The 14,032-nt window shown below is 39.5% G+C and overlaps 1 protein-coding gene across 2 annotated transcripts in view; it reads right to left on the reverse strand.

Moving 5' to 3' along the window:
* The window catches only part of AKAP13 (A-kinase anchoring protein 13), a 70,591-nt gene that overhangs the window by 31,034 nt on the left and 25,525 nt on the right, over positions 1-14,032 (reverse strand). Inside the window, exons 6-9 of one of the 2 annotated variants that reach the window (XM_049811966.1) lie at positions 11,441-11,503; positions 8,811-8,994; positions 7,462-7,567; positions 3,205-3,330 (exon numbers count right to left, since the gene is read on the reverse strand). In XM_049811966.1, the coding sequence (XP_049667923.1) occupies positions 3,205-3,330; positions 7,462-7,567; positions 8,811-8,994; positions 11,441-11,503 (479 nt within the window). The remainder of the gene's footprint in view (positions 1-3,204; positions 3,331-7,461; positions 7,568-8,810; positions 8,995-11,440; positions 11,504-14,032) is intronic. The other variant, XM_049811967.1, reaches the window with a different exon arrangement.

A 14,032-nucleotide genomic window follows, 5' to 3' on the forward strand; every position in this document is an offset into this window, starting at 1 on the left:
ATCACTGTCTGCAGTCCTATCTGAAGTTCAAGAAGCAGTGTGACTGATCATCTTCTGCATATACACTGTAAGCTTAACAGTACTTTGGCTTCAAATCCTGTTAACATGTTAAAGCTAAGGGTGAATGCAAAAGAGCCACTTGACATCAGAGGCAAAGATGGTCCTCTATCCAAAAGCAGTAAGTGCATTAGGAAAAACTGTGCATACAGTATTATGCCTTATGATTCTAAAATACACATTTTCCTAACCACTGATTCCAGTGTCAATATAGCCTGAGACAGAAATATCATTTCTTCATATTGAGAAACTAAAATACAGGCATACCCCATTACCTAATCCCTGCTTGGAGATCACTGTTAATATCTCCCTTGCAAAATTTTTCATCTAATTAATGATCTATCTGAAATACATCAAAGTTAGTAATACTGTAACATATATCAAATGAAGTCCACTATTTAATTTCCTGACTATGCTGCATTTTTATATATTATCCACTACCTAAGCATCTACACAAGCAGTTTACAGACTCCCAAATCCCTGGTTAATGCTCCAGTGACTCTGGTTCATGTTTTAGCTCTAGTCTGCTTTTAACAAGGGTTAAGCCTCCTTAGTCTTTCCTTTTTTTAATAGATTCATCAATTTGACTGAATCCAAGTATTTCACAAACCTTTTTGTTTCTTTACAGTTAACGTAAGAAGTATGAATGAACGCTGAATCAAGAGCTGTAATAATTTGATATTTGTGACTTTTTCAGCACCTTGAGAAAGCACATTGCATGGGAACTTTGAATCATGTACTATTTATCTTTTCTGCAAGAGTGTTTTATCTTAAAAATGGGGGATTCTTGACACTGGCAGGCAAAATGGATCCAGACAAAAATCAAAGTGAAAGCCTATTTATGAATTCATGTTTTAGGTTACAATATAACATCGTATGATCAACAGTGCTGCAAGCTATAAAGTCCATGAAGATAAGCATAGAAATGCACACATTTTCTCACCTTCAGGGGTTTTTTTTGAGGTAGAAGAGGGGAAGGAAGGTTTATTTCCATAATATTTGTGTTTCTTATCATGACCAGGTTCAAAACTGAAATGCTAAAATTGACTTCATAACCAACAAAAAAGTTAGTTTTGTTCAAAGGCCAGGACTGCTGTCTATGTCCAATGAATCTGGGCTAGCAGCCAAATTTTGGTGTACCTATCTGAACACCTTTTAAGCATCACCCACCAAAATTATTTCATATGGTAGCTAGACTTGAAATAATTCATCAAGTTCCATTATGCAGAAAGCAGCAACTGGACTAGGATGTTGCAAACAAAAGAAACCAGCTTTCAACATCTTAAATGCTGGCAGTAATTAAACTTCTGTGGGTTAAGAAATCCAAAGGCTTCATAATAATTTTCTAAAATGTACAGACTGGCTTGTCTGGCCACCTGAATTCCACATCTTAAATATATCATGATATCAAACAAACTGCAACTAATTTTCCATACTCTAGAGAAAAACAGGCATGAAGAGGTTGAGGAGCAGTAACTGAAATGCAAGTGCAATCTCAATGATAAGACATCCATCCTCTTATGAGAAATGAACCCTGAAGACCTGAAAAAATAAACAAACTGGTCTGGGATTACTACGTGAAAAATGCCCATTGCCAAAGCAGTCTTATGACTAGCTGTGGCTAAACCAACCTTTATATAAAGTCACCACAGTACCCTCAAATATGAGGGAATAAAACACATGTAAAGAAAGCAACATTTTTGTTTGAGACAATATCTGACATTATTTTAAATGCTCATCATTAACAGTAGCATTGTTGAAGGAGAGAAGATAAACACTGGCTAACAGAAATATCCCTCCAAACTGCTATACCCTAACCTGGCTATTAGGAATTGCTTAACTAGTTGGATGCTTAAAACAAACAAACAAACAAAAATAAACAAACCCCAAAACAACCAAAAACACAATAAAAAAAAACAAATCCAGCAAAAATTTTAGCTAAGAGTACTTTTTACTGTGGGAGCATGACATCAATGCACAGCTGCATGTTTGCTGTTCACTTTGTGAGGACCATGAGTTTTTAGAGGCAGAAGAGAAGGACTGAGCAAAGGGAAGGAGGAAGGAGCTTCAGTATGGAAGTGGGTAGTAACACACCTGGGAAGAGCACAGCACTTTCTTGCATGAAGGGACAAACCCACAGTGAAGACTGGGAATGGAAAGGAGGAGAATTTAGATACCTACAACATAGATGGTGTGGAGATTTTTTAAATTCAGGAAGAAATCAAAATCTGTTGGACTAGAAAGCAATTTCGCCCACCCCAGTACGGACAAGAGGGATGTAGGCTAGTTTCCTTGCAAACCTTTGATTTGAATCAACTGATGCAGCTGCTCTGAATTTTCTCTTTAGACAGAGAATTATCTCTTCTGGTTTATTTCAACAGCCTAATAAAACATGCTTAAGAAATAGGAAACATTTTCAATTATCTTTGATAAGCCTATTTAAAAAACCAAGAGGAGTCTAAATTACTTTAATTCAATCTTCTGCCTTGGTTGGGTTTCTTTTAGCAATAGACTTTGCAGGAGGAAAAAAAAGCTACCATGTAACACTTGCCTGTTTCCCCAAAAAACTATTCTGATATCAGGACCTAAAGACGAACACCTTAACGATTTAAGGTGTTTGGCTGCAATGTATGCCTTTTGCTTAGTAGGGGAACTGTGCAGTTGCAGCCAAGATTTTCAGAATTTAGTATCAGGGCTTCTCTCCTCTTCTACTTCCACTGAGCAATGTACTCACTCTTACCTATGAAGGGCAATGATCTACCTCTTCTGTAAACTCCATGCACTGCAGCAACCTCAAGGCAATGTACTACAACAATCTCAAGAGAAGTATTTTGGTTTTAATAAAAAGGTAATGACTATATCACTGGTCAGAGTGGCACATGATGGTATTTGCCACGTGGATACAGACCAAAACTAACTAAATGAGATGTGATGGTGCTGATGTACAAGACTCTTGGGATTATAATGCTTTTATTCTGCCATTAGTTAGTATTCAGATACAGGACTAAGATAATGCTGTTAGACATCACGCAATGGAAAGGTTAGTTAAATGTTTGCAAGGTGAAACTTCAAGGTCTGAAGCAGAAAACCAGATTTCCCTTTGTTTCCACACATAATGGCTGCAACGCACAGAAAACGATTACTTACTATCCAACTCCTCCTCATCATCACTGGAAGAAGAGCCAATAGAAAAGAGAGTTTTAGACTTAGGAATGAGTGGAGAGATGCTGAAGGAGAAGGAGATTCGTCTCGATGGTCGAGTCCGGCCCTGGGCTGAGAAGTGGGTTAACAGCAGAGATTAGAGCATGCTTGAAAATGCATTTAATAATAAAAAGGAGAGGAAAGCAGCCAAAGCAAACTAAAACCAAAGCAAAGGAAATGTCTGCAAAGCAGCTGGCTTCAGAAAAGGCACAAGAAACAAAGAATAAGAACGTGCAAATTCCAGAGGATGCAGGTTTCAGAGGATGCAGGTCTCACTGCACGCATAACTCAAGGTTCAAGGCTTTCCTTATTTTGCTGGCATCTTTTTATAGGACCTCTTAATGAAGACTTACATGTGAACAGTTACCTTCCCAAACAGAATACCAACAACATAATGCATCTCCGGACAAAGGGCATCCGCTTCACTGAAATAACTGCTGGAAAATCAAACTAGAACAACTCAAGGTATTTGTTTAACGGTGCTTTTTGCAGTTAAATGACACAGCAAAGCTGCCGGATATTAGCAAGGATACTTTATCTGAAGTGTTGACTTTATCTACATGAGGAGGTTCTTGCCACTTCTATCTCCAAAAAAACGCAAACGTTTTGATAATGTTATGCCCTTCAAAGTTTCCAGCTTTAAAAAGGAGACATCTAAATTTCCTTTCTTTTCTTCCAAAATAAAATAGAAAAAAAAGCATATCTTCTCCTGCCTTCTTCTAAAACTCACAGTCCTTGTTTTAAAGAAACTGCCTGAACATGAGAAAAGCCCCTCTGCATCCTCTTCTGTCTTTGTCTGGAAGATGTCTACCAAACGTAGTGCCAAACTCAGCAATCAGTCTGCGACATCAAATCTCCCATAATTTATTTTTAAAAGCAGCTCTTGCATAGCAGCAGTTTTGCGACAATTCTTTATGAGTACAGTCCTCTCTGAAAAGAGATGTAGGAGCCAGCTAGCCACTCTCAATTGAAATTGCTACACAGCCTCTTATTGAGATGCCCAAGGGCTATATTTCCCGAATCTTCTCATCATACAAGCACAGGTGGAAACCTCTGAGCTGTGACCTGACCCATGTCAGGTTGCTGGATACCCATCACTCACATGGTGCATCAGAGTGTCCTTGGGAGAGATGACTGGGAGAGGGCTGGGGAAACTCTGCCCCTGGAACAGACCTGACCTAAGGGTCCTACATTAAGCATCTACATTAAACATCTTCAGCACATATATTCAGACACTTTTAAGTCATTCTATGGCACAGATAAATCAATTTGCTTGCACAGAAGGGAAGCGGCTACAGACTTTATCAGTATTAAACTTCCAAGAGAAAGAAGTAGCAATTATTACTCTCTTTGAATAAAACATGTCTTTTCAGCCACCTACAAAAATAATTTTTTGTATTGCTGATATCATAACCCCAAACTGAATTCAGAATATAAAAATACTATCTGAGGAATATCCAATGCAATGCAAGCAAGGCAAAGCAAACTCCCCTGAAATTTTCCTTCAACCATAAGGCATAAATGCCAATTGCCTAGAGGCGATTTAACTAAAATTATATGCACGCTTTTCCAATGTAAGCAGAACAACCCTAGAGGGATCTAATGAAAGGCACTGAAACTGAAGAATTCTTAGCAAGATTCATGCATTAATTTTGTTTAGACTGCCTTTCAAAGGAGTTGTTCTAGTGTCCCAGACCTGTAGAACATGACTAGGCAACACTGCTTGCTTTCTTCTGTAGTCTCTGCCTATTTAGACTAAGAGTCAAGATGAACAATAATACTTTACTGTAAATAGAACCACCTCCTCCAGCACAGTTCAATTCAACTTTCATTTCAGTGGTTTTATTTATAGCAGTTCCTGGCTTTATAACAATGCTCCACACTGGAAATTTGCTATTCCAAAGCTGAAAGCAGTCTTCCGAGCATTTCAGCCAACAGCTCTTGTGACCTCCCTCTATAAAATGCTGAAGGATTAACAGTTGTGAATGGCCACAGCAGCTCCTGGAACATCTGACACATCAGATGGAGTGTGGGCTAGAAACTCAGTCTTGGAAATTGCTCCTGCCTCTGTACATATGACAATAAACGGGAAAAATAAGAGAAAGCCCTCCATATGCTTATTCATTTAGATTTAGTTTTTGAAGCTTTGGTGCAGAACATGTTGCTTTCTTCCCATTCAGACACATTTGCAGGAATCAGGGATTTTTTTTGCAAACATGTACCACAAAATTATGCAAGTGGAATGAGGAATTACAAGTTTTCCTAGAATTCACCTCCCATGAAATCAAGGATTTATTCTTGCATAACTCTGACGTATTCTGCTGTGATAAAACAAACGTTAAACCTAGGTGATACAAGGGAGTTTATACACTGAGACCTTGTAAAAGGCACTAAGCTGCTTCACATGTATTTCTGGTCACAACTCAAGTTAACACTATTCCTCTTTCAAAGTGACTGAGGAAGAATGAAGTGATTTACTGAAGTTTCCAAAGTCAGGAAAGTGTCAGAATTGGGAAGAGAATCTGTGACCTAAATTTTAAAGGTGAGTAATCATTTTGGGTGCTCATATCAACCTCCTCAAATGTATCAATTTTCAGAAACCACCTTCCTATAAAAATGAGGCCCTTCTCAGGTATCACAAATTAACTAATGTGAACATAAAGCCCACTGAAGCATTAGTAATTTTAACCTCAGCATCCAAAACTCACAGACATCCGCCTCAAAGCAGAAGACGAACCCTGCTCTTTCTTCCACAGCCCCTCTGGAAAGCTTTACTACATGTTCTCTTGTCCTTCTCTCTCAACGAGACCATCATGGCTAGGCTGACTCTAGAACGAGATGGGATAAATCAAACCTGTCTGCCACCAGCTCAGACCTCGATGGCATTTTTAACATGGGTCATAAGAAAGAGAAGAGTGGAAAGGCAGCAGGTTGTCCAGTTCCAAGATGGAGGCACAAATCCTCCGCTGTCGTAACCCCCCTGCTGTAGGCCTGAAGGAAAGTCTCAAGGGAGAAGGAGACAAGCTTCAGCTGGCCAGGCTCTCTCAGCCACCGTCAGTGCATTTTCTGGGAGCTAGCTGAGTTAGTTATGGTGTTCAGTTAGCAATGGGATGCAATGTCAATAAATTGGTTGCTTAAAAAAAAAAAAAAAAAAAAGGCGGCCTTCAGCCCAAGGAGGAAAGAGGGTGCGCCACTGCACAGAAGAGGAGCTGGCCCTTCCACGGGACAGATCTGCCCATGTTTCGGTTACTGTTGCTGGGGGACACATCCGTTAGGCCACATGCCTATCAGTCATGGAAGAACAATGCCAAAGAATTTAAAAACATCTCCTACAAAGCATAATCTCTGTGAGCTTCCTCCAGCAAGCCTCCCAAATGAATAAGACGCCCTTCTTAAAAGCACCTTTCCCTTGTTCAGCTTTGCAAGGAATCAGCATGTTACTAAAGAGGAAAAGATCAGAGACCATCACTGATTGACAATTTGTGATCTAAAATGTCAATATGGTTTCTGGCTGGCAATTAATAAAATGAAAACATCTAACATGGCCCTTCCTAAGCACATCCAGCTGCAGCCTTTTGAATGACTTTTTCAGCTGAAAGAATCAATTCAGTGAAATTGCAAAATTAAGTGCTTGTTATTGCTTCAATTAAGCTAAACTGAAAAATTTCACCTAATCATCTTTATTACCTTCTTCTGGAATGAGATGCAATAAATTACACCCAACTGCCCCAAAACATTTAACTCAAAATAGATAGCAACAAACTCCCACAAGGAGACCAAGACATGGCTTCTCAAGTTTCCATATATCAATTTTCAAAACATCTACAAGTAGGAAATCAAGATCTCAAGTGGAATTTACCTGACATCAAAGGAGTAAATTCTGAAAGGATGTAAAATTCAAACTTTTTTGCTTTTTCAAATAACAAACTTGGTAAATCATAGTTTTTGACCAGTAGTCTAACAAACAAAAGAAACCCAACAGAACTCAAAATACTAGGGATACACCGGGAAGAACAAAACATGGATCTAAACTGAACAAGTTCTGCCTTTCCACCCACAATCCCATGCAGCAGTGAAACATGTATTTCACATAATATAGGAAAGCAAGAGCAGGTACTAGCAAATATTGCCTTGGGAAGGTAGCAAGATATACTTTTAATAATACAGATGACAGAATGAATAAGGGAAAACTGTGTTACTCACTGTCCAGCACTGGTTTACTAATTGACATTAGAGACATAGATTTGGTCAGTGGAGATGAAACAGCAGAACAGAAATTAAATCCTTGCGGCTGTGATGTTTGATGCATCTGCAGAACAGAACAGAATCACACTGAGCAAATATGTCAAGAACAACAGCACCATCCCAACTTCAGGTCACAGTTCAGTGTTCACATTTACTGAAATTCTCACTTTCAAACAGTGGAAAATTTAAATGATCCCAGTAGAAGGTAAGAGGTGAGAAATGCAAGGACCATGAAAAATTATAATCAGTGTCACACAAGTGAAATATAATTTTGTTTGGTTTTTAAGTGTAAGACAACTAATTATGCAACAGAGAGACTCTGGCTGCTTGATTTTCTTGCAAGATATTACAAGACAGATATTGTTAACTGTCCGACGGCCAATGAATTACTGCTCTGCTTCCAACTTCTCAGCATAACTAGACTGTGGTTCAACATGGTAAAAAAAATCTGATGCTTAGCAGTGCGTTCCCCAAAAATGCCATTCCTCAAAGCAAAAGAAGACCTGAGAGTCTTGACATAATAGTTCTATGGGCCAGATAAGTATAGCAGTGACTCTATGAGGTAAACAGACTGGCTGGCTAATGATTCTGACATGAACCCACAAAACACTATGGCTGAAACTTCAGACTCAGAAAAATCCAGGGTATTTATATTATTTAAGACTATAATTGTTTCTTTAATAAAAGTAAGCAGAGATTCCCATAATATTGTGGTCCATCTATCCTTAATAGCTATCATAGGCTTCCGCTCCAGAGCGATCACTCTAAATTTTCTTAATTTGCAATTAACATTTTGCTTAACTGTTGCTTGTAATAATGGGTCTTTTAACTCTGGTTACACCTATGAAAGAAAAATAATCTTTATTCTCCTCCTACGATATGAAAATAAACCTGAAAACTTTAGCAGATAAATTACTACTTGGTACTTGCGTGTATTTCAGGACCACAAAAGGAGGCATAAGCATTAATTGCAGAAGCCTTACAACACCCGTGACTGATAGTATCACTATATCCATGCTAAAAAGTTAATAACTTTTCCATGACTACTCATGCGATCAGTGGAAGAAAACTGGAAAGTTTCTTGTTCTCACCCTAAGACTTCGTCCATCAACCATGTTGCCCCAAAGAACTAAGTAGCAAATTTAACACAGTGGAAATTCCTCTGTGTTAAAGGTGGAAGGTTTTAATATTATATATATAGGGTGGAAGTTTCACAGTGAGACTGTCACTTTGGAAATGACTTCCAAAACGTTGATGTAGCATTTTCTAGACATAGACATCACATAACAACAGTGGAACAGCTTTACCTGGTGATCGTAGTCTCTGATTTCTCCTTGCTCAAGTTCTTCAGTGAGCAAGACCAGGGACCCGCACTGATTGCTGGCAAGCGGAGTCCGTCTGAGGTCTTTGGAGCTCAGAGAAGAAGCCTCCAAGTTTGTAGAAGGCTTCTTGTTCTCACCAGAGTCTCCAGCAAGGCCTTCTAGGCTGTAACTGAAGAGAAACCATGGAGGTTAGGTGCTGACAAACTCTTAGAGACCAGTGTCTTTCAGCACATAGCACCTTCAAGCATAAAACACAAGGCAGTCGCTAACTGAACTGTGCAGGGAAATGCTGATGTTACTCCTCAGCATGTCACTTCTCAATGACCAAGTGCAGACAGCAGTGGAGGGGTTTCTATTTTCTTCAGAATAAATAGTAGCACCTTTGTGCCTCTAATGAGACACAGTAGTTGCTTGAACGATCAAACTCCTGGTCAATAGCCTTTCCTACTGGTTGTTTTGGGTTTTTTTTTTTTTTTTTTTTTTTTTTTTTCCTTCTTCTTGAGTGGTACACAGGAAAATCTAGAAATAGCCCTTCTAAAGATTTTGATATTTCCACATATTCTCTTCGCTAGCTTTTTATTTGGCTCTCCATTGGAATAAAGCCACCCAAATTAAACTACCTTGTACAGCACAGTGCTGCCTGTCCTGGACTAACACTCCTCCCAACAGCCACAAAATCAGCTCTGGGCTGCCTGTAACATTCATCTCTGCAGACACATCCCCTGATTCTATTTAGCACTTGCCACTACATAAAAAGCTTTGGCACTGACAACAGTCTTCTTTCTGCCAGAGCTGGTTTCTTTTTTTTCTTTTTCTCTCTGTTTTTTTTTAATTCAATAAATGTTGTCTCCATCAGCCAATCAATCCTATTTTATCATGGAGTGAGGAAGCTAGGTCTTGTCCAGCAGAGCCAGACAATCATTCAAAGCTAAATAAAATACCAAACTTTTGCTTGCAGTATTGGTAGTAATAAAAAGTTTGGCCAATCTCTGTAGAGACAGCTGCTGATAGACAAGTGACCTCTACAGAAAGATGCCAATACACTCTCTTCTCACCTACACAAACTCCCCTCTTTCACATGTGACTACTTCCATCTGATTTTGGCCCTATTAGTCTGCTTCTGACTCTCCTGCTCCTTGTGCCCAAGCATCAATAAACCCACTGGAATGCCAGTTCAGATTAATGTGCACGCTTTACAGATTCACCTCCCAGTACACCAGCACAACTCTGTGGCTAATGTTTGATTTGATGCTCTCAAAGTCCTGCTAATTTGAAGCAAGGCCTACCCTGTATATATAACCCAACCTGAGGCTACTCATGACATCTAAGTGGCCAACAAGCTGACATATAAACAAATGAAAGAGAAAACACACTATAGACTGTACAGATTATTTAAACAACCAGAAGAGCTTTAAATTCAGGTAGACTTGCATAGTAGTGATTAATGTACTTCATTCCTTTAGAAGCATTAAACAGCTGATAAATATGCATCTTTAAAAAAAATTTGCTGTAAACCTTGAATAAGAAGATTTAGTAAATTTTTAAAGACTTTTTTCATTGTAATTAATGAGAAAGAAGACTGGCTGAGGCATTTACAATTTAATCTGCTTTAGGAGATTTTGACTCAACAATGTATATCAATAGCAGGCATTATAAACTTTATTCTAAAACACCTGCAGAGAGGAATTAGTCCCATTTCACCCTGATTAGTTAGGGAAGAAGAATATTTTTTTGCTTGCATCCCAAGGTGATAACAATGATATTACATAGTACAGAAAAAAAAATCATGTAGTTTGTTGTGACACAACAGCTCAAAACTGCAAATAGTAGCCCATAAAATAGTTATCAGTGGGTGACATTAGTCTGTATTTTGTTGGTCGGGGTATACAGACTGAACATAATTAAATCTGTAACAGGAAAGACAGATTAACTTCTTTCTAAATATCTAGTCAACACAAAAAAAGAGTTTAACAGCTCTACCCACAACCAGCAAGAACTGCCAGAGGAAAGCTATGAAATCTGGGAGACTGGCTTCCAGGCAGTATCAGGCAAAGACCTGACCTCCAAGCATCAATCTCAACTCTGGGACTTTCAACTGAAGATGCGAGATTTAAGTGCCTGAGAAATTTTCATCTGTGGCTATTAGATTGTTTTTTCGCATAAAGTTTTACATGGTTAGTCTCTTTGAAGAAAAAACTAGATCTTTCAATTTGCAAAGAGCAAGTCTGTATGAACTTAAATCCTTTATGAGATCCGTCCATAACAAAGTGGCGCTGAATCACGTTAACTCTTGTTTTGATTCTTTGGCTATCACAATTATCATTATGATCGTTGCTGTGGAAAAAATCATGCCTTAAAATCATCACGGAATAGAGCAGCTCAAACCAACAGTGCAGCTTCTTTGATGCTCAAGGCCAATGAAAAGCAGCCACCACCTTCACCTGCACCCCAGTTCAGAAGACCCATTCCAAAGACTAACGGCTTAGAAAGCAGACAAAGCAAACAAACACGTGCACGCTTCAGCCAGAGCAGCAGTGGAAAAGGCGATGTACAAAAAGCTGACAACAGGGTGTTTGCAGTGCTCCTTTTCTGCTGCACATTTATTTATACCATACCTTCTACAAGTAAAGTCAGGACCCATGGTAATGAACTGTACACCAGAGGGACACCAGCTCAAACTAGGAATATCAAGAGAGGCAAAGAAAGGAAAAGGGCTGCGATTATTGGGTTGTTATGGAACAGGGGAATGTTAACAGACTCTCACTCTTGCATATCTTAAAAAAACTCAACAAAACCCAACCAACTGGGAAATAATGCAGTAGCTACTATATATTTCTGTCTGCTAGAACACACCAGAGTGCCCCAAGTGACCAAGGTTGCCACCAAACAGGTAGCAGCAGGACAGCCCATGCTTCCCCCAAACTGATCCCATCGGCGAGTATACAATGTACTGGTGAACCTGCTCCTTGTGGGGAGAGAAGTTTTTGGGGAAAACAAGGCTGAAATACACCAAAGCCAATTTTGCATAAGTAATCACACACAGCCATTGTGTTAGTAATGATTAGTATTCTTCTGGTACCTCTCATCCCCAAATCGGAGAAAGAATCCCTTACAGATATTTAATTGTTTAAGTCCCCTCTGTACAAGTATGAATAACCTCAGGCTACACTTGGGAAAAATAAGGAAAGAGTTATATTCTTATATGCTGCACAGGAAATCAGTGAAAGAGGCTGGAAGAAAAAAACCAGGCTTGTCTTACTATTAACTTGTGATTAAATCAAGAGTCCTTCAAATAGTACTTTGACTAGAAAACCTTTCAGCTCCCATACCCCAAAACAGTCCCAAGTTGCATCATGAAAGATGTAAGAAATGCAAATAGAGAATGCAAAGGCAAATACAGAATGTAAGTATTTTGGTTGCTATTTTAAATACTGCTTTTGATATTTTTTCTCTATCAGCTCATGGCCCAGTTGCAGGTTTTGGAGACGCAAAGAAATCAATCTTGTCAGTTATGACATATAAAGGATCCTTAAATCCTGGGAAAAGCTGTCCAGGAAACATACGTTGTCTGCAGGGAATTTTGCATCAGCACAGATCTGCCAGAGCAGCACTGCACAAGTCCTGCTCCCAGCCCCTGGCCTGCGATCCACACAAGCAGAGGACATGGCCAGAGCACAGTCTGCTCCAGGCAAGGAGCCTACAAAAAGGGCAGAACAAGTCTAAGCATCCCTTGGCCAGGATTTGAGTGCCAGAAGCCTCAGAGGGCACAGAGGAAGGTTTAAAGCCACTGACTGCATCATCTCATGCCAAGTCCTTGTACAGTTTCCACACACAGTGCAACACTGGAAACAGTCAGGAAGGGTTTTATGGTTGGTGTTCAATGGTGGAGTTCAGATAATTGCCACCTGTTTTATTAAGGATGTTAATTGGGTGAGGATACACCTGAAGTACCTGTGCTTTGCACCCCAAAGCTCCAGGTGTGCTTCACCAGAAGCTCTCAGCACAGTACCATAAGCATTCTTCATGAAGACATACCTTCCCACAACATGCCAGCATTTTCAATTACTTCATCATCAACATCCAACTAAACCGTTGTGGGAAATACAAGTATTTGTGAGGGATGGAGGAACTAAATACTTGCTTGAGATCATAAAAGAACCAAGTCCTGGCCACAGTAAACCCATCTCCATCATACATCTCAGTCTGCACTCTCAGACTTGGGTTCAGCCTCCCAGCAGAAACTAGATGGACACTGATAAAGTATCCCAAGGAAGGTATCATACATGCTTTCCGCCTCTCCTTGCTTCCCCCAGCCATCTGCTTGTGGCCCCAATACTACTGGGCTTGGTGGACCCTTAGAGCTATGCTTATGTTGACTTGTTTGCAAAAGTCAGTAATTCTTGTGTGCTCACCTTTCAATTGAAAAAGAGAGGATTTTCCTCGTTAAAGAAATGATGCAACACTTACACTAGATAGTGCACTTTAAAGATGCCTCTATTCCTGACCATTGCCATGTCATAGTGACAATCCCAAATGCTAAAACTGCAGGGAAGGGAAGCAGAAGAGTGGAGGGAAGGGAAGGAGCCACGCATGTATGTAGAAGGAAGCCTGGAAGTGGTGGAAGGTCTCAGAGAAAGAAAAAGACCTTTTTGGCAAGGGCTGTGGAAAGCAGTTTTACAGAATTACAATCCTGCTGGGGAGCCACCCACAATCTGTTGGCAACACCATAAAAACTGAACAAGATCAATGCAAAGCATGCAAAACCCCTTTACAGAAGGCAACTTGGGGAAGAGGGATGAGCTATTATATACATCAGCCTTGTGGGAGAGCATAAACTGTTGGAATTAGTTTCAGGCTGTTGCTCTGCAACTGGGGTTTAGAGAGGATGATACCAAAATGGTTGGGAAGCCAGAAAAAAAAGAAGAAAAAAAGAGGGAAAGCCTATGAAAGAATTACCACACATTTCAGATATGACTAGGTATTTTAGGTTACCTATTTGAGACATTTTCTTTATTCTTTGTGTAAGTTCAGTGTTTCAGAATATTGTGACTATAAATACTAACACAGCCCCTACAGAGAAGCCTTAACAGACAACTGGTAAAAAGATGTTCATTTGCATGAGCTGAGAAGATGATCACTGCACTTCTTATTGCAGAGCACAGTAATGCAAATAAAGTGGCTTCATAGAAGTAAAAACCCATGTTCCT

This window comes from Accipiter gentilis, chromosome 10 (genome assembly GCF_929443795.1).
Source record: "Accipiter gentilis chromosome 10, bAccGen1.1, whole genome shotgun sequence".
NCBI lineage: Eukaryota > Metazoa > Chordata > Aves > Accipitriformes > Accipitridae > Astur > Astur gentilis.